General features: G+C 35.3%; 1 protein-coding gene across 3 annotated transcripts in view; it reads left to right on the forward strand.

Moving 5' to 3' along the window:
* The window catches only part of UGGT2 (UDP-glucose glycoprotein glucosyltransferase 2), a 92,334-nt gene that overhangs the window by 17,831 nt on the left and 52,973 nt on the right, over window positions 1-21,530 (forward strand). For 2 of the 3 annotated variants that reach the window (XR_012622008.1, XM_074815434.1), the window contains exons 7-13: window positions 729-810; window positions 2,785-2,885; window positions 6,019-6,118; window positions 10,737-10,797; window positions 17,482-17,573; window positions 19,142-19,292; window positions 20,288-20,407. Coding sequence is in view for 2 of the 3 variants with exons in the window: in XM_074815434.1 (XP_074671535.1) it covers window positions 729-810; window positions 2,785-2,885; window positions 6,019-6,118; window positions 10,737-10,797; window positions 17,482-17,573; window positions 19,142-19,292; window positions 20,288-20,407 (707 nt within the window). In the remaining variant the exon portion in view is untranslated. Of the gene's footprint in view, window positions 1-728; window positions 811-2,784; window positions 2,886-4,365; window positions 4,418-6,018; window positions 6,119-10,736; window positions 10,798-17,481; window positions 17,574-19,141; window positions 19,293-20,287; window positions 20,408-21,530 lie in introns of those variants that run through there. The other variant, XM_074815435.1, reaches the window with a different exon arrangement.

The raw sequence follows: 21,530 nt of genomic DNA on the forward strand, positions 1-21,530 counted from the left end.
GTTTGTTGACATCTCTAATATGCTAATTACTACGGTATCTACACATCAGTGTTTGAGTGGTGAGAGCTTTTTTCTGAATTTATGTGGAAAAACTTTCACAATCTTCTGTAGGAAGATGTGCTGTATCATAGAATTTGGTTCCAGTGTATGTTACTATGTGTTGTGGTAGCTATAGTGTTCTGACACAGAGAAATTACTTTGTGTGGACATTTACAAGATATAAAGAAAGTTGGTTAATTCTCATTGGTAAGACTACGGTTTAATAGCCTTTGAGTCACGTCAAAAATAGTTTAATTTTTTTAAGGGAAAAAAACTGATCTCTGGCTTATATCAAATGCTAACTGGAGATTCAAGCGCTTTAAAGTCATCATGCTTTTCAAGCATAAATTTGGTAGTAGTTGGCTGATAAGAGTTATACCTTACCACTTAATCAAACTGAGAAATGGCTATTTTAGGAAGTGAACTATTTAACCAAACAATTTCATTTATAAAAAAAATTTAACCATTGCATGAATTATATTTAAAAATTAACTTGAATACTGCTAAGTTCTGTAAAGTGATTCATTCTGATGCCAAAATATGAATGCATAACTATAAATCTAATTGAAATTACATCTGGGAACGACAACTTTCTGATAGTATGTTTCTGTTAACCATTATGTGATTCATAAGGACATAATATATCAGTAACTTTCTTGGTCTATGTTGTCTACATGTGCTATGTTCAGGAGCAAATGAGACAAAAGAAGAGGAAGATGATGAGGAGGAGAAGGAAATTGATGTCCAAGGATTTCTCTTCAGCAAATTAAAGTGAGTTGATATAAGTTGTAATTAAACTTCTGCATTTGTTTCTGGAACCTGAACCAAAAATAAAAAATTCCTTATAGAAGAAATGAGATTTATGTTGGAAATTACTTTGTCACTGGTGAAAATTCTGATTAATTTTTTTGTGTATGTCTTGTGAATGTAAAGATGCAACAGTTGCTTATTCTATTAATTTCAATTTATTGCTCTTAGTTTTCTAATTCTCTAAGAATGTATACAGTAAACTGTTTTTAAAGTAAAAAAAATCCCTCTGGGCAACAGGCACAGAAACTTAGAACACCATGCTTTCATGTTTATATCTACAGTAAATTGTTGCTGCTACTTCTGTTTTCAGGTAACTATAATCAAAATGTTGGTTTTCAAAATGAAAGTAATAGCACAACAAATTCAAACCCATGTGTTGTGGCTACAGTAAGGTGTTTTTAAGATGGATAGTCATTCATTTTTTAGAGTTGAGGAGTGATATTTCTTGGAAGATATGCTTATTATAGATGTCTTCTGGAGATGAAAGAGATGTTTCAGTTACCTGTAAATTGTCCCTTGGTTATAGCCATGTCAAAGGTTGTACTTTTCTCAGCTGTGAAATAGTTATGAATGTAAGCAGAAGACATAAAATCTTATAAATAAAACTATTTGATGGTGCAAATTAACATAATTCAATCCCGCATCATGAGTGGGATATTCAGAGAAGGGTAGCTTTTTTCAGTCGGCTTTATGTGTGTTTGATTTTGTGCCTACATTGACCATAGCAAGTGAATAGGAAAAGTGATGGACCAAGCATCAATAATAGATCTTGTTTGTGGCTTGTGGCTAGGTCTTATTTGTCAGTTGTCTTTCATTCACAGAAGAATTGAAGGTCTGAACAGGAAAAAAAAAAATCTCATCAAGGTAAATTTGCAAAGAAGGCAGTAAAAACAGTAATTAAAAAGCTCAAATCTAGTTAAGAGTTTGCTACTTCATAGAGGTGTTTCTAAGAGTACGAACTATGTTTGTTGTTTCTAGGTCTGTCTTACAAGTAAGAAAAAAAGGGATTTTCTGTCTTTGCATCTCTTTTTAGCTGAGTATGCTTTCTTTGAGTAACCTGGACTATATTCTAATTCCAGAACAACAGTCTTCATCAGTGATATGTTTCTTTTCCTGTAAAGAACAACAGTAAATACCATCCAACAGCTAAAAAATAAGGAGGGAGGGATTCTTTGTGAAACTTCTTAATATCTAAAATAAAATATGAAATATTACAGAACTTAAAGTCTTAATGCTTTAGATGTCTGGTTTTTAGCTACTTTTTTGCTTCTTGTTCAATACTTCTGGTAGAAGAATCTTCAGAAATCTAGTGGAGATTGTTTGATGTTTGAGGGTGTCTTGTAGCAGGCTGAAGTCTTTGCCCTCAAAACTTCTTTGCCCAATTATGTTTTAAAAAAAAATAGCCAAGCTTTTGGGCACCATGCTCTTCTTCAGGTCTGACTAGTGATTTGTGTGCTCAGTAGATTGATTCTTGTCAGTGATGTTAATTTGTAAAAGATGTTCTCGACATTGTCTCACCTGTATCTTTTGTAGGTAATACAACAAACTCTGTGTACAGTTACAGTTAATCTATAGTACAGTTAGTATACAGTTAGGTATACATTATGCTATAGTAAACTAACTATACAGTTATCTATATTGTTTGTTAGTAGTATTTAATCTTTGAGTTCATTTATTCCATCAAAATTTATGTAACAGTGTTTGAGACAGATCACTGCAAAACAATTGAATTCCTTCTTCTAATTACCTGGTTTTTAGTCCTCAGAAATAACCTCATCCCAAATCCTCATTTTTGTTTTAAGAATGAATTAAAATTTTAATTCTTGCTTGTTACCCTAAAGATACAGTATTAGCTGTGGGCAATACTGTGGATAAAAGCAGACACTGATGGATGTAATAGATTTTACCTTTTTTTAAAAAAATGTTTTACTGTAGACAGATGCATCCTGATCTGAAAAATAATCTGAAAGAGTTTAAAAACCATCTAATTGAAACTACTAACAACATGGAACCACTGAAGGTTTGGGAGCTACAGGGTATGTATTGCAGTTTTCTGAATTAACACAGTACTCTAATTTTCCTTTGTTATGTAGATGTATCAACATTATGATAAAAGCTTCTTTTTAAAAGAGACATGTGGTTTCATAAAAAGGCAGTATTATATCGAATATTTAAAAGAATGTATTGGTATCTTGTCCTAGTATTATATGCTAGAAATTAAAGGATCATTGAAGTAATTTTGTGAGATGGAGAATCATAACTAGCTTTACTGATTTTAACGACAGAAGTTACATTCACTGGTTTTCTGCCTGGTGTTATCTTGGATGTGGATGTTAAATTTAGTTTCAGATTTTTTTTTTTGAGAGGTCAAGCAAAAAATAAAATTTTGACATGACTGTTGAGTTGGGATGAAATACGGGTTAAGACTGTTTAGTTTATAAATTCTGACTTTTATCAGTGTATTGGAGTTCACGTTGATAAATTTTTTTTATATAACATCAAATGGAAGAACATGCTTTTAAAAGCTTTCCCGTGGAAAAGGAGAACAAATATGTAGAGGATGATTTCTAAACAGGTTTTGTGCTGATGACCTGCAGGACATTCTGTAACTTGAATGGAATTATAAATCACTCTAAAATAGGTCCCTAAAATGGCATGACACTTAAATTTAGGCAACTAAATTTTGCCTGTTGCATTCTTCAGTTTTAGAGGACAACCTGATCAAAACTGACTTGCGTTTATACTAGTGCAATGAAGGAGATTGATCAATCATCTGAACTTCAGTTTCTTTTTGGGATTCGGACTGTTACGGAGCTTGCTAGCAGTATCCACTCTGAAACTAGCTATTTGAGATAATTGTAGTTCACTTGCAGTCTTTTATCAATGAACTCCCCTTCAGCTGCAGGATTTATCTTGGTCCAAAATTTAAAAAATTTAGAGACATTGCATTTCACTTCTCATGAGAAATCTACTATGCAAATAAAAAGAAAATGCTCTTTTTGTCTATTTACATTTTTTTAATACATGATTGATTACCACTCCATTGATGTTCAAGCAGAAGCAACTGTGAAACTTTGATCCCTTTAGTGTCTACCTTCAAAAGCCAGTACAAGGTCTCTGTTTAGTGGTGGTCTTTTCTGCAGTGTCATGGCTATATAAATAAAAAATGAAATTGGTGCTGCTCCCCAAGCAAGCAGTTCATACAGTGTTGAAATTAGTTAAGCCTTGGGATGCTGTTCAGTGCCAGGAAGACTGGTACTGGCTTGTGATAAGTACATTCAGGGCCTTTTCAGACAGGGTGTCTTCAACCCTCTCTTTATATGGTGCAGTTGTTTTGATACTCTTACTCCTGACATGAGTGGACTGGGTGCTTTCTCTAGTTCATACTTAATAAATTCTTAGTGGCTGAGTTAATGGCTCAGCTACTCTCTGATTTCCTTTAATTAGCTCCCAAGTAAAAATTTAACTAAATTTAACCAAAACTCCTTCAGCTATGGGGCATACTTCTATTTATAGATGACCCTAAACACCACTGAAGAGTTGTCTTTCAAGAGCCTTTATGTTTTGGGTAAGTAATTAGATTTAGTATTTGTAGAGAAAAATGATACACAGAGTATGAATATGGTATTCCCTTTAATAACTCATTCTTTTATCTTTGTGAACAGCCTCTTGATCTCTAGTTAGCTTTCATCTGCTTTAAGCTCAGGATCATCTTTTTCCCAAGGTGTCCTACACTGCTCTCTCAGCTGTGTTAGGGTGCCACATGGGAAGATCTGTAACTGACAGTCCCTGACCAGAGGTAACCAAAGAGGTGAAAATACATGTCAGTTTGCCTCAGTAGGATTTGAATACTTGTACTCTAGCTGTTCAGCATAAAATGGAAATGATTAACTGTTCACGAAGGTATTTAAGTGTATGTCCTAAGTGCACAGCAGGTAAGGCACTATCTGTGTTAACAGCAGCAATTGGGTATTTAAACACCTGATCTCTGTTTATGTGACTGTTGAAAGGGATCAGAAACATTCTTTTTGGAAACAGTGATATTTTTATACTTTTTGTTAAAAGTATTAAGAAATACCAAGTTAACATTCCACCTCTCAGACTCACCTGTTTTTTTCCAACCAAGGTGTAATGTACCAGGTACGCCTTTTTTTTTTTTTTTTTAATTCCTTATTGCTTCAGAAAGATGGTGCGAAGTTCTACTAGGCAACATCCTCTATAACTTTCTGCCCAGCACTTGTTACTATATGTGGCATCAGCTTTCCTCAAACTGAGTAACCCGAGGCCTTCAGTTTCTGCTCAAATGTGTTAATTAGCAGTTTAAGAGGGAGAAGCATCATTGCTCTGAGGTAATTAGGCAGACTGTATCCAAAGTACATGGAAGCACCTAGTGTATTATCACCTTACCCTATTGGTACCAAAATTGGATTTTCCCCAGTCTCATGTGCCAAGATTTGTCACACCCAAATTAGGCACCAGAGAAGGCTAACTGAATTCCATCATTGTTTTTCCAGTGAATAGGCAAATGTCTTATAAACTGTCCTGATATGTGAAAATTGACTTCATTCTGAGAAAAAGCATAGAGAGAAAAATGAGATCCTTTTAAAAATTGTGCTAGACACTTAGGAGATCTGAAATTTGACAATGTATTGGCCTTTCTTTCATGAGTCTCCATTTTCTCTTCCCGTGAAATTGCTGGTACTCTTGCAAATTGTACACCTCACATAGTCAATATAGCCTTCTACATTTAATACATCTGTTCTCTGAAAATCTTGTGAAGTCCTGGAGCTGGAAAGATCTTACACCTTACGGCAGTTATGGGTGTGTGTGGGTTGATGCATATCTAGATTTCAGCATGATACCCTTTTGATACTGGGATAATACCATGTGATGAATTGTCTGTGTTTTTCAGTGTGTTTTTGTAAACTTAGAAATTATATGTACAATGTGTATACTCAAGACGTTCGGGCAGAGTTCTGTAGGAAAGACTGAATTTGGTATTTCCAACTTCTAAGTGCCTGTCTTTTTGACCTTAATAATGTTACTTCATAATCTTTTAAAATGTATAATTGAAACGTAAAAAATGTTAATAGTGAGAGTGTGTATATGGAACAGTTTTCTGATTGTAGGCAGTAGTGATATTTCCAGTGCTTTTTTTTTTTCCCCCAGATCTTAGTTTTCAAGCAGCTGCTCGAATTATGTCTACCCCTGTTTATGATGCCTTAAAAGTAATGAAAGACATAGCTCAGAACTTCCCAATAAGAGCCAGGTATGATACTTATGCTTGTTTTTCAAATACTGTTTTTATGTTTGCATTTGAATTTAATGACAGTAATAGAGATTTATATCCAAACGATGCAGTCAGATATTCATGTTTTACAGCTTGCTAGATGGATTCCAGGGAATTTCATTGAGTAGAAAATAACTCCTGGGAGAGCTTATGATTGGTCTCTTAAATGTTTCCTGTCTGATGCAGGAGGTGCCATGAAGGCATGCATCCTAATCCTTCAGGCACTTATAGTTGAATGTCTAGTCCTCCTGGATTTTACTGGAATGATATTTTCCCAGGTGGAAAATTCTGGTGAATTAATAGCAGATCTACTCAGGAAGAGGCAAAATTCTATTAATAAATTTCATAGGGGATCCACCTACACTAATTCTAAGCACAACAGTGCTGACAAGATTGGGCCCCATCTGCTGTATATTAGTGTTCTTACTGGGGAAGATCTGTCTCCCATAACAGATTACCTAATAAAAGATCAAGGTAAATATTAAATAAATTAACAATATTTTCCTCTGTACTAATATTAAAAACTGGTCTTCCTGTAAGCCAATTGTATTGTAATTGAGAAATGCTTTTCTTTATATTTAATAAGCTCTTCATGTAATCCTATCAGCAATATTCGCTTGAATAACTGAATTAAATATGATGCTAAACAGGATTCTTAACTCAGTATGCTTTCATATTTTACAACTCTTGTTTAATTATCACAGTGTTTCATTGTCATCTCTGATTTTCTGTTAGAGAAAATCTACACTGTAATGAAAAAACTACCTTTAACATCTTGTTTCAAGGAAGAACTTTAAAATAACTTTTAAAATGCCTGAAACATATTATGAAATAGTAAGGTACAAGTTTACACTTAGATTAGCAATCAGAAAATTCAGCTTTCCATTAGAAGATAGTGGAAGCATACATAATGTTGAACTGCAAGGCCAGTTCTGTTCTTTAAAGGACAAGAAAAAGTCAGTTTGAAGTACGCTAGGTGACATTTAAATCAATTTTAAAAGTCATTTAATTGTTACATCCCACTCTGACTCTTGTCATATATTTGTGACATTAGAGCACAATTTACCTACTATTCAAACATTTTATTTTTATGGATAAAAGTGTTAGAAGACCTTGGAATTATCAAAAGGGGAATTGCAGTTCCTGTCCTGTATGATTTATTCTACTATGCTAATCTAACATGTTATTTTTAACATGAGAAATTACAAATATTTAAATAATTTAAAGTTAGTAGGTCTGCGGTGACAACAAACAAATCAAAGGGGCATTGTGTAAAAACAGTGCACAAAATATATTTCGTTATTAATCTAATCATGCTTAACCCACTGAGTCAAAAAGACTAGTTTGTAAAAAAAAACTTAGAATAAACAGGAAATGAAAAGATATTGCTTAATCACTTGAGATAGATAACTGATCATTATAATAGTAGTATATTAAAATTATTTAAATTTCATACAGTTTAGATATAAAAATGACTGGATTTTAATTATGTAAATTTTTATTTGAAAATGCTGTATACAAATTTTAGAACTATAGTTATGAAAAATAAAAATTAAATCTTACATGTTCATTAAAAATGGAGGGGTTCCTTAGACCATAAAAAATGAATATACCATTTCTCTGGAAGTTTCTTTCACTTTCTAGTTTATAACCTGCATTTCTGTGTCTCAGTATTTCCAGTTGAAAAGGTTAGTCTGAGGTAGATTTTACAAAATGTCATCAGATGTAGACAATGTAACAACTGATATGGTGACATTTTGATAATTCATTTTATAGGGTATTTTTCATCTTTATTTTATTGTATACGTGTCATAATTATCTGCTATTTAAGAATACAATAATAAGAATTGTAATATTCTGTTTCTTGCTATTTAATTATCATTCATAAATATTAACATTATAAACATGTGAAAAGTTTCCTTTTTTCCCCTGATATGCAGTACTACATAGCTACATGTTCTTCCAGGTAAGAATAAAGATGCATAAAATTATATGATAGAAAATAATCCAACCTTACTGTCATACAAGAACATCCCTACATCATGTAGAAAGATAAATAGCATCCGTTTGCTTTCAGACAGTGAAGTGTTTCTCTTTAATGAGTCCTTAGCACTTAATATTTAGAAAAACGTTCATAAAACTTTGTGAGGCTCTGAACAAATTGAACAAGTGACCGAACTCAGAATGAACGGATGTCTTTCATGGGTACTTTTACACTTGTTACCTCAAATTCCTAGGGTATCCTCCTCAAGGATCAAACATCACATTTTTTCCTTAAAATCCTGCTAGAATCCTGCATTGTCAACTGCCACATGCATAGACAAGGACCTGGTTAACAGTTCTTTAATGTATTGCTTTCTTTTTACCAGAAAAGCTATCAGTAAAGCTTACCTTTTGCTGATAAGTATTTTACTTCCTTGCTAACGTTGGGCCAGCTTTGTCTTCTCCTTTCTGCCTTTTTATTATTTTCACATTAATTTTCTATGTTTCTGCCTTACTACTCTAACCTATTTGGAAAGATTTAGGTTGTTCTTTTTATCTGTGCAGTTTTTATCACCTGTGTATGCAGAATGAAGCATTGATTCCAAGAGTTGCAGGCCCTACTACTATTTGTGTTGAGTTTAGCAAGATAAAAATCAGAGCTTTTTTTCCCCTGAAGTATTTTTTACTTCAGGACTCTAAAACTATTGCTATGAAGTCAGAATAATAGTGTGGTAGTACTGCCACACATTAAATTTCCACCTTGCTATGGAGTCCTGTTAAATAGCTGTTTTGCTCATTGGCTAAGTAAATTCACAGTAGTAATACCCATCAATTAGAGATGTTCTTGTAATGGGAAAGGTTCTGTAGTGTTTCTGAATTCTGTCTATTGCTAGTAGAAGGTCCCTTAAAGCAGTGTCCTACATAGTCAGCTTTCGAGACTTCTGACTTGATAGTGTTTTTAACTAATCAGTCTCCTCTGTTTTTCCAAATTTAAATTTGGCTTCAGATATTCTTTTCTTTGTACTTACAGTTTCTTTCAATATTTTTTTTTAAATCTTAATCAGCAATGTTTCTTTTTCAACAGAAATGGTTATAGTTTCTTGCTTTCTGTGCTGCAATTTTTATTTCAAAACTAGTAGACGCAGAAAGTAGTACAGTGTAAAATATATTTACTCAGTATTGAATACACTTACTACATTCTTTATGTGCACAGAGGGTACCTAGCAGTATGATTATAATAGCTTTATGAGAAAGAGTTTAGATGAGTTGAACAATAAAAAGCAAGTTATTAAGCTCATCCTCCAGTGACTACTGATAATAGTATATTTGAACCATATTGACTTTTTTATTGCTGTCTTTCACATCACAATTTGAGTTACAGCTTTCTCATTTTGAGCCAAGGAAAACCCACCAAATATGAGTTGGTATAAGTACAGCTCCTCTTGATCCTCTATTGCTCTTTCATCATGTGGTCCAGAAGTGATTCACAGTGACAAAAATAAAGAATATTTAAAGGGGGTGGATAGAAAAAGGGTATTTAGCTGTGATGAATTGTGTAATGTTTTTGAACAAAGCTTGGAAATCATATTGTTTGCACTTAACAAGTCGTCTCTTTGATCGCCTGGAAAGCTTGAATATTTGTTTAAAGTAAACTGATTTTATATCTTATTTCTGACATGATGTAAAAAATGTGGAGTTTACTAGGAAGATCTATTCTAAATCAGTTTCTTTTGGGGAGTGTAAGGATTTATATTATTAAATAACTGCTTTATTATCCATGAGTACTAAAGTTGGCTTAGTGGGATTGTACTCCGTTTGTTTAGTTAACTTTCACATTTAAGATTACTCCAGTTTTTATTAAAGTCTCATCCAGATTTGCTAAACCGTGTACAATTATGTTTTGAAAAAAATATTTATGTAGGCAACTAGAGTATTTGTTTTGTCATTTATTGGGAGAATCAGACTTAGGTTAATATGGTTTAGGGTTTCTTAAAACAGAGATTAGTTTGCCTCTGGGAGTATTTTATGATAGCCTAGTAATTAGAAACGAAAATTTTGACTGTCTGTGAATACTTAACATTTCCAAAGGACTCAATCTGTAAATATCTTTTTCTAATCGCAGCTAATTTTAAAGTGGTCATTCTTTGCATATTTTCCTTGCCTTGGGCCAAAACATCAAGTTGTATTCTTGGCTACCTGTGCTGTAGTGTTGAGTAGCATGGAGTTAGTAACATTGACTTAAAATGTACAAATATGGAATTTATTTAGGTAATAATTTAGATTATCAAACAACTTTTTTTATAATATACATGCTATTTTCCAGGAAAAAAAAAAAGAGGAAGGATTGAGAGTGGTAAAAAAAAATATGCTGATAATATTACTTCAACAAAACCTAGCATAAATTTGAAACCTGGGTTTACTAGGGTAACACAGAACAAAATATTTGTTTTGTAAACAAAATATTTATGACACTGCATTGCTCTTCTTTTTGTCTTAATTACTGCATTCTTCAATTAGAGTGCATTGGATATGGTATTAAAATACATATTTCACATTATTTAATGCATTTTTAAAAATACAGTGGTTGAGTGATACCAATATTTTAATTTTACAGATCACTGACCAGAGTGCTTGTAGACAAGAAAATGCGAAATGAAATAGAAGAAAATCAGAAGGTTTGCTTTTATTTCTTCAAGTGGACATTTGCATTACTATCATATTCCTGCTTTTGGAGATTTTTATTAGTGTAGCAGTTTTCATGTGGTTTCTGTCAGAGAAAAAGAGCTAATTGTTCTAAACACCTTTACTAAGTAAAGAACACTGAAATACTCAATTCAAATTTTTCACTTTCTGCTGTTCTTGGTACATTTTCCCTTCCCTCTTTTGATTTTACAGAATTAGGCAAGGACAAACAATGTTTACAGAGTGTTGTGTTAAGTTATAAATTGTGTGCTGTATCAGTTAATTTTTGTGGAGCTTTGGTGTTGAACCTAGGCCTGCTGGCTATATTATGGTGAGCACATGCTAGCTTTGAGCTTTCCACACTCTCAGAATCACGCATGCAACTGTTCTGCAAGGTATTTTGAACATTGTCTATGGTAGATGGGGGTTTTATTTTCATCCTTGATGCACTGCATCTTTTGTGCTTTGTATCCCATGACAAGTCATTGTTCATGTGACTTTGACTGATTGGAGATATATCCTGAGATGCCATTTTGCATTTTTTGAGTTCGTGACACCTGTTGTATTTTCTGTCTCAGTTCAGAGTTTGGATTTTTTTCTTTCAAGTTGAGTGTTAAAATTATATGTTAGCCACCATTCTTTCAGGACTGGTCACATGAAATGACATCCATAGCACTGTCCTTAGTCTTGATCTTCAGAACATATATTTTCATATGGTGTTAAGACTGATGAACCACTGTAGGGAAAGGGATTTATTTCTTACTTATGGCACTCCTGTACTTTTTCAATATTTCCATGTATCACTTTGCTTTGTATCTATTCAGGCCTTTTCCTCTTGTCTTGCCAAGACTTATATGTCCAGGGCAATGCCTTTCCAGTTTCTTCCACCCTCCAAAACAGCAAAAGTGAACAATGTCCCAGTTGCACTGATGCAGCCTTCTCATAAAGAGCTTGTCATCTCCATTGTAGCAAAAATTCCATATAAATGTGTTAGAGCTCTCCACCATGCAAAACTAACGTAAGGCTTTCCAGTCTTTGAGTATTTCCTGCCCAAACAGTGACAGGCTCAAGTGTTATGTTCTTGTGAATGTTTATGCAAACAATTGTATAGGGCTTTTTTTTGTCCATAGGTGATTGCGTGTGAGACTGGTCCATTGAGAATACATTTCATATATATCCCGGCAGTTCACCTTCTTGAGTCTTTCAGCCTTCTTGTGTGCAGGGTGCATGTTTGATTCTTGGGTTTTCAGCAGAGATCTTAGAGTGGGCTCAATGTTATGCAGGCATCTTGTTTCTTACACTAGTGAGAAGTCCCATAGTTTTTGCTCAAGGGATCAAATCAGTATCTGCACCCTGCTTCATTGCTTTCTGTATACAGCTGAGATACGCGTTTTCCTATATCTCTGTTGTTAAGATTATAGTCAGGATAAAGCAAAACAAAGCCCTGATGATTATAGTTTCTTCAGAGTACAAGTGTTGATGTCAGGACTTTCCTTGATTCTCGATGAAGTCTTTACATTATCTTTCTCAAATAGCAGCTCAGTTAACAGAAAAATCAAAAATAACTGCTTAATCTAAAACTACTCCTCTACCCCAAAGTCCAAAAAAGTAAAGGTGTATCAGGAGTTTAAATAGCTATTATTACTAAATATAAGGATTAGAAAAAGTAACTAAGATTTGGTTTGAAATTAAGATGTCTGCATTTAGACACATCCGTATGGTATCTAAACTCCTGTTATGACAATGAAGATGTAGTCAATGGACATCAAAACCAATTTAGCTCACTCAGTGGTTGTTTTGAGAGGCATGACTGAGTTGCCTAAACCTGAATTTTTTATGTCATTTGAGATACCACAGGCTATCCAAGATAGCCACTAGTAGATCTGGCAGATGTCTCTACTGGGACATCCATTCCCTTCTACTTGACTTGTACTTTCCAGTCCAAGGTGCCTTATCCTGAAACAAATGACATTGGATACCTATGTGGTTGGTCAGCTGGATCCACTCCTATGATTCCATGACTTTATTAAATACATTAACTATAAGGTACCTATCACACTGAGTTTAAATTTCATACTACATCCTACCTGTAGTCTAAAGGCTGTAGGCTTTAGTCAGCTAAAAGCTAAAGTCTGTTGAATACAAGTAGGGAAACTTCCTGAACGCTGCTACTAGAGCACAATAAATTGGCATGTGCGTTCTTGAACTGCAGTACATCCATCTAACAGCAGGAGAGATATGATCTCATGCTGTGTGTAACTGGATGATTCCCTCTCAAGATAATGAAAGTTGAATAGGAAATGCAACGGGAGGAAATAAAGGTATTAAAAGTTGAAAGGCATGTGATGATTTAGATGTGTAATGAATTGATACCTAACTAAGAAATAGACAAAGAACTGCTATAGATAAAAGAAAAAATAAAATCTCATTAAACACAACTCGCAACTTCCAGTGCAATAATTTGCTGCCAGTTTAACAAGAAAATACTATGAGTATTATCAGCATTAAATTCTAGTCTTGGATGCCTAAATACTACTTCCATCAAAGTTGTTACGGCAAAGGGATGCTTTTCTGAACAATCAAAATTGTATAACAAGTCTCAGCTCTGATTCAACTCAGTTCTTTTCCTACTGCAGCACTGAAGGATTTTGAAGACTTCTATACTCCCATTTCAATACCCAATGGCTGATAATTTTTTCATTGTTCTTGCATTCATTTTAGTTAGTATTAGGATTTTTATAACCTATATCAGCCCATTGCAGTCTTTCTTGGTATCTGTGTTTACATGAGTATCTGGGCTTATAGAAATGACCAATAAGCTTTCAATAGTGGTAAGAGGTCTTATTCTAAATGCTGATTTCAGTGCTTCAAGGAGAGGGCCTGTTCTAGCTGATCTCACAAGATCTGTGCAAGAGCCCTGAAGGATGCTGGTAAGATTTCTTGACACTGTAATCCTCTTCATATTTATTGTTTACTCCTTGAGTCCAGTAGCATCAAGAGAGTTATTTCTGCAGGCACAGTACTTCGTGGCACAATGCTGGTATTAAAACTGTAATCCAAGTTGGATTTGCTAACTATAGAAAAATTTCAGGTATACCTAGGACTTTGAGTGCTTCTCAGCCTGGTTCAGAGGATTCTCATCACTGTGTGCCTGGCTGTTTAATTTTGTCCCATCTGCCTGTTTTGGTTGTGTCTCAGGATCAAACTCTGTAGGTAAAATGATCAGAAATTTCAGCTGCTGCAAGGGCAGTTGGCATCGTCAGGCATCTGTGAATTTTGGCTGGTTAGAAAGGATGTGTGGAGTGAGACCTTGGAGGGCATGTAATTCTGTGTGAAGCTCTGGTAGGAAAAATGTAAATGTCAGACACCAGCCGCTACTTCTAGGTTTTGTTTTAATGGTTGCATGAGGTTTAACAACAATAAATACGAAATCCTGCACTTGGGCTGGAGTAATCCAAAGCAGCAGTTAGTTGTAAAGAAGGTAGAAGTTCTTCCTCTTCTGTACCAAGTTTTGGGGACATAAAAAAAAAAAAATCTGTAATTTAGATGAGTATATTATTGGGAATAAAGTGATTTTTATAAATTAGAAAACAAATTACATTATCTCTTTCTTTTTTTCCTTATCTTACCATAGGAAATTTACTGCCATGCATTTATGCTCCTCATTTTTGAAAGCTCACTGGCATCCATTTTTTACGTGCCTACTAAAATTTTCAGGAAAGATAATAGCTAACTAAATTAAAAAAAAAAAAAAAAAAAAAAAAGGTACTTCTGGTTATTTCTTAGCGTTAGTGGGATGCAGCCCCTCCCAAATCCACAATGTTCTTCACATTGTATCTGAGTTTGAATATATGTGTTTAGATACTTCATAACAAGCATAAGTAATTATATTACTCTTTTGTAAATCTGCATACAAAAAAGCAATGAAAGCACTACAAAGTTCCGGTTACACCATTAGAATAAATAAAATTTATAAATTTCAAAAGCTGTTCTTCAAAGTCAAGGACAGGTTTTGGATTTTCATAGAAATTCTTTCTGTGTTAGGCTCAGGCTTATCACAGGTGCATTTTTCCTTCACAGAGAGCCTTGCCTTTCATATGCTGATGTTAGGTGCCATTACATATTTCTATTCTGCTTTGGGTTGTGAAAATGTTTATATATACTGAGGAATATGGTATCTCTTCATTGAATGATGAGTGATGGATACTGTGCTGGGGCACATAGAAAATAAGGAGGTGATTGGTGACAGCCAGTATGGCTTCACTAAGGGCAAATCATGCCTGACAAATTTGATGGCCTTCTACGACGGGGTTACAGTGCTGGTGGATAAATGAAGAGCAACTGGCGTCATCTAGCTGGACTTGTGCAAAGCATTTGACACTGTCCTGCACAACATCCTTATCTCTAAATTGGAGAGACATGGATTTGATGGATGGGCCATTTGGTGGGTAAGGAATTGGCTGGATGGTCGCACTCAAAGAATTGTGATCAATGGCTGAATGTCCGAGTGGAGAGCAGTGACAAGTGGTGTTCCTCAGGGGTTGGTATTCGGACCGGTGCTGTTTAACATCTTTGTTGGAGACCTGGACAGGGGGTTTGAGTGCACCCTCAGCAAGTTTGCCGATGACACCAAGCTGTGTGCTGCGGTCAACACGCTGGAGGGAAGGGATGTGCCATCCAGAGGGACCTGGACAGGCTGGAGAGGTGGGCCTATGCAGACCTCATGAAGTTCAACAAGACCAAGTGCAAGGTCCTGCACATGGGTCAGGGCAATTCCAAGCACAAAGACAGGCTGGGCAAAGAGTGGATTGGGAGCAGCCCTGCAGAGAAGGACTTAGGGGTATTAGTGGATGAAAAACTGACTATGATCCAGCACTGTGCGCTCGCAGGCCAGGAAGCCAACTGTATCCTGGGATGCATCACAAGAAGTGTGGCCAGCAGGCTGAGGGAGGTGATTCTCCCCCTCTACTCTGCTCTTGTGAGACCCCACCTGGAGTGCTGTGTCCGGCTCTGGAGCCCCCAGTGTAAGAAGGACATGGACCTGTTGGAGCAGGTCCAGAGGAGACCATGAAGATGATCAGGAGTCTGGAGCACCTCCCTTATGAGGACAGGCTGAGAGAGTTGGGGTTGTTCAGCCTGGAGAAGAGAAGGCTCCAGGGAGACCTTATAGCGGCCTTCCAGTACTTAAAGAGGGCCTACAGGAAAGATGAGGAGGGACTCTTTATCAGGGAGTTTAGTGATAGGATGAGGGGTAATGGTTTTAAACTGAAAGGGAGAAGATTTGGATTAGCTATAAGGAAGAAATTCTTTACTGTGAGGGCAGTGAGACACTGAACAGGTTGCCCAGAGAAGTTGTGGATGTCCCCTCCCTAGAAGTGTTCAAGGCCAGGTTGGACGGGGCTTTGAGCAACCTGGTCTAGTGGAAAGTGTCCCTGCCCATGGCAGGAGGGTTGGAACTAGATGATCTTTAAGGTCCCTTCCAACCCAAACCATTCTGTGATTCTATGAATATGCACATACATTGGATTACAAGGAGCTTTAAGTAAACTGTTGTCTGATTTATGTGGGGTTGCACTTGTAATGCCACAAACCAGTTAGCTTTGAGTTTACTTACATTTAACTGTGTGAAAGTAACCACACTACTTTGAAGAAATAGTATCGCTTTAAATGTTTTCCTGTTTTTTCTCTCATTTGTTCAGTTACAGACTTATAAGTGGAGTAATATACACAGCTTGAGTTGCTTTCTCTAAGTGTGCTTTTGTTTAAAGTGTGGTTTTTGTTCACACTTACTTTGTTCAGCAATTGGAAGCTAAATGGGGGAAAAATATATTCTCAGCTTGCTTTTTTCTGCATATTTTTTGTGCTTTCCATTCTTCTGTTGGGAATTAAGACATGTCTGGAAATCTGACTGCTCCTCATGGGGTGAGTTGGAATAAACTACTGCTGTTGCTCCTGTTACTTATCTTGCTACTGCTACCATAGACTGAACAGTGTGGTGCCTCACAGCTCTCTAAAATAAAATAAGGCATACTTCACTGCCTAAATACTTCCTTCCTCTTATATTCGTTTAGTGGATTTTTTTTCTTCTTTGCAAAGCAAATGCTATCCCTTTCTGATCTCTGTTTTTTCCAAGGTCCCTTTGTTAGATGAGATTGTATGTTTCTAGTCTGTCTTTCCTAATTCCTGTAACAATTGCGACTACACGTGTATTGGAATTAGAAAATATGTTAAGTTATTGAGAGAGGTAGTTTCGAGTGGATGTCTGTAGGATACATGTAAGGTCTCCCTTTGTTGAATAGATATGTAGGAGTCATTTTTCAAAAACGTACAAGCCATATTTCTGTATGTGTGTGTGTTTTCACTTTCTGTTGGCAGACACTGAGAAGGTGTCTTTGTCTCTACGTTGTACAGGTAGGGACACTGTAGGTGGTTTGGAGAGAATTATCAGATATTTTCATTTGTATTTGTATATTGAATGTGTGTTAAATAGCAGCCATAAAAGTATGTTGTCAATATGTTTACCAACAGCACTCAGCTAATAGAAGAAATGTGGAAGAGATTTGATGTGTCTGCTACTTTAAGTTTTTTCATATATGTATATATTTATGTGTATATATATTTATATATGTGTGTTAGTGTTGACACATATGTAAATAAGTTAGCTTTTTACTTTTTAGCATTTTCATGAAATTCTTGGAATCCAACCTGGAGAAGCACGTTTATTTCTAAATGGCATTCATATTGACCTGGATTTTCATGATCCTTTTAGGTAAGATGGTACGTTTTGTTTGACGATTACAGAATTACTAATAATACTGGAGAAGTTGTACTCATGGTGATGGATAATCTCATCTGTTGCATCTTGGGAGCCAGGAAATGCTCCAATAGAGGGAATACTGGTTTACAGTGGTTTTGCTTTGAAAATGAACATTGTATAAGTAGTTGAAAACAGCATTTTCTTTTGTAATATGTTTCCTAATTTGCTTACAATTTTACAACTTACCATGTAAAATTAATTTGGAAATGGAAGGAATCCAACATGTATGTATAAAAAGGTGGGAAAAGCACTTTATAAAAAGTAAGTTAAGTGCTTTCACATTCCTATTTCTTTAAAATTACAAAAAAATTGCAGGCATTAAATTTAGATACACAACACCTTGGGTTATTTTTGGCATGCTTGTGAGTCTGTGTCTGGCCACATTTTATAATAAGTTCTGTTAATGCAGAACTAATGTGGTTTTTTGGTATAAGAAATCTTTTTCCAGTTTGTGTAATTATAGTATAATTATTTTGGTTATGACTTGACTCTTTTATGCAAGCACTCATAAACTGTAAGCATTTTCCCTTGTATTTGTATGTTGTCAACAGCAGGACACAGATGATTACTTCAGTCTTTGGTGGCCTGCAAACTCTCAGTAGATCTACTGATGCCAGGGTTGAGGTTTTCTTCATGTTTCTATGATTTGTCAGAGTCTACAATTTTTTATTTTCTATTTTTTAACTCAAAATATCATCTTTTCTCCTTCATGGAGATTCTTAAACTTTCTTGGGTTTAGCATTTATACTTTCAACTTTTACTTAATTTTTTTCTCGGCCAGAGTTTTAAGATGGAGTCACTTGCATCTTTTTTGGTAATGATGCAAATATTAATAGTGCTCTTTAATGACAGTACTAGGTTTCATTTCAATATATTTTAGAAGAAACCTTTCAGAATAGAGAAGACTCAAAATGAAGCAAGATAGAAATAAAGGCATTTGTAAAATCTTGCCCGCTGTGTTCTACTGGTGACTACTTCAGGTTTGTTTCCATTCTCATACTGAATTTTCAGATTGCAACAAATGTTCCAGAGTTCTGTTGGGTCTTCTGGGAAAGAGTCTTCTTCCAGAGGTGTAGCTATGTGTTTCCTCCGTGCTGTTTTCAGGGTTCTGCCATGATGCAGACTTAGAGCTTGTCTGTCTCCATCACTTGCTGCCAGCTTCTCTGCACATCCTCTTAGGGCACCTCTGCTTGGGTTTCTGCCTCAGCCAGGACAGTGCAAGAAGGAACCTTTCACTCTGCTGTCCTGCCACATCTTACTAAAGATGGATGAAATTCCTTCATATAAAATAAATGTGAATGAAGATTTTATAATCTGTTATAATTCTGTTTTGAAATAAGTTGGAGACAATATAGTATTATTAATTGATTTTGTTTTAAACATTTGACTGCAGGAGAATATAAAAATTATTTTTAATACTAAAAGTAATCCTCACATAATAGTCTGTGAAATATTTTTTTCTTTTTACATCATTACAAGGATTCTGTGTATACATTATGCATTTTGTCTTCCTGAAAAAGCATCTTAGAGACTCTTAAACTGGAAGGAAAAGTGATGCATGGCCTTCATGAACTTGGAATCAAAGAGGAGATCCTGAGTAAATTTATGAGGTTGCATATACATCCTACAGATGACAGTTATGCACTAGATATTCGTCACTCTTCGATAATAGTAAGTAATTAAACAATTATTTAAATATTGCATATTTGCTAATGCTATGTATGAGACAGTCTATCTTTTTTGTAGTGTAATTGAAATACTGTGCATAAGACCATATATTGATAAGCAGTTTAAAATGTTTTGGAGGGTGATATCTCTTCAATCTATTTTAGGAGTAATTTTCTCTAGCCTTTACTTTATTAAAATTTTAAGATGTAGGATGTTTAAAGTAAGGAGAAAAGTATCTAAGAGTAGTTGCACACTCATAGCTATAGAATCTGACCTTACAGCAATTAATATTATGTAATATATTCATATTATTCAAGACTGCTAAATGTACTTTGCAAGTATGATAAGTGAATTGTGGACAACTTAAATATCTTGTTTTTAATTGTCCAATGACTCTGCTTTTTTCCCTTCTTCAAAATTTATACAGTTTTCACTATAAATGTTATACCCCAGTGGAAAAGGCACTAAAATACTCATTTTCTTCACCTGAAAGAATCATATTTCATTCTTCTGTTTGCCAAGTACAGTGAGGCTTGCACAGAAAACAGTAGAAGAACAAACTTGCCATATATTCTTTAGTTATTTTGATATATCTAAAGTGCTGTTGCAGGTTATAGATAAATACTGTATTTGCCTTACAAGATGGTTACGCTGTGTTACACGCATACCTATGTGATATGTTGTTATGACCTTTGTATTGTGAAAGTAGTTTCCACACATGAAAAAATGGTTTTATTCACATCCCGATAGAGTACAAATGGTCTTTTTTCCTTTTCCATCCTTTATTAGTTTTATTATTTACTGCAAATAACCCTGAACAGTTTGATTGAAAAGAAAAAATACTAATTTTAGAAGCTATTTTCTGTTACTATTTCAAAAAGAAGATAAAACGTTTTACTCCTTTTGGACTTTCCATGTATTTTAAGATATCTTTATATATACATATTTTACTCAATGTTTAATGTGTGTTTTTCAAATGTCTGCCTTTTTTGTTTTAGTGGGTTAATAATATAGAACAAGATCACAGCTATAGCACATGGCCTGCAAGCTATCAGGAACTGCTAAAACCCACATTTCCTGGAGTTATACAGCAGATTAGACGCAATTTATATAATTTGGTAAGTTTGGAAAATGTAATTTTTTTGCATAGTGTATGTATTAATATATGGACAGACAATTTATTGAAAACCGCACATGCTGTATTCATTGTTAAGATAGGTTAGAATTTCATGTTTTCTATGTGGGTCTGCTAATAGCAGTGAAAATCTTTTTGTCTAGTGGGTCATATGAGATTATTAGTCTGATTTCTAGAAGTGGACTTGTGCACAGTTTTGTCAGGAGCTTTTCTGTTCCCTTCAATGCTACATATAGATAATTCAGTACTATCAATGAATTTTCTTCATAGTACACTACTGAGAGAATGTAGTGATAACTGTTCTTGTTTCAGAGATGGTGAACTGAGGTACAAAAAGATTTAAGTTATAAAGCATACTAATTATGAATGTCTTGTATCCTAATTTTTCTGCTGTACCTAGCATTCTGTATCACTTAGTAAGTTAAGGAAACAGCTACTGCTTATTTAAATTAAAATTTAAATTACAAAAGGTAATGGTATGAATCACAGAATGGTTTGGGTTGGAACGGACCTTTAAAGGTCATCTAGTCCAAGCCTCCTGCAATGAGCAGGGACACCTTCCACTAGACCAGGTTGCTCAAAGCCCCGTCCAACCTGGCCTTGAACACTGCCAGGGAAGGGGCATCCACAACCTCTCTGGGCAACCTGTTCCCCTGTGACACCTGTGGTGTCTCATCACCCTCATTTCTTCATATCCAATCTAAATCTGCCCTCTTTTAGTTTAAAATTGTTATTCTTTGTTCTGTCACTACAGTGTCACTACTGTGTCACTACTGCTGGTAGAAAGCCTCTCTCCCATCTTTCTTATAAGCCCCCTTGAAGTACTGGAAGGCTGCAATAAGGTCTCCCCAGAACCTTCTGTTCTTCAGGCTGAACAACCCCAACTCTCCCAGCCTGTCCTCACAGGAGAGGTGTTCCAGCCCCCTGATCATTTTTGTGACCCTCCTCTGGACCCTCTCCACAGGCCCATGTCTTTCCTGTAATGAGGACTTCAGAGCTGGACACAGTACTCCCAGGTGGGGTCTCATGAGAGTGGAGCAGAGGGACAGAATCACCTCCCTTGACCTGCTAGCCACACTTCTTTTTATGCAGCCCAGGATACAGCT

Source organism: Strix aluco, chromosome 2, assembly GCF_031877795.1.
Source record: "Strix aluco isolate bStrAlu1 chromosome 2, bStrAlu1.hap1, whole genome shotgun sequence".
Lineage (NCBI taxonomy): Eukaryota > Metazoa > Chordata > Aves > Strigiformes > Strigidae > Strix > Strix aluco.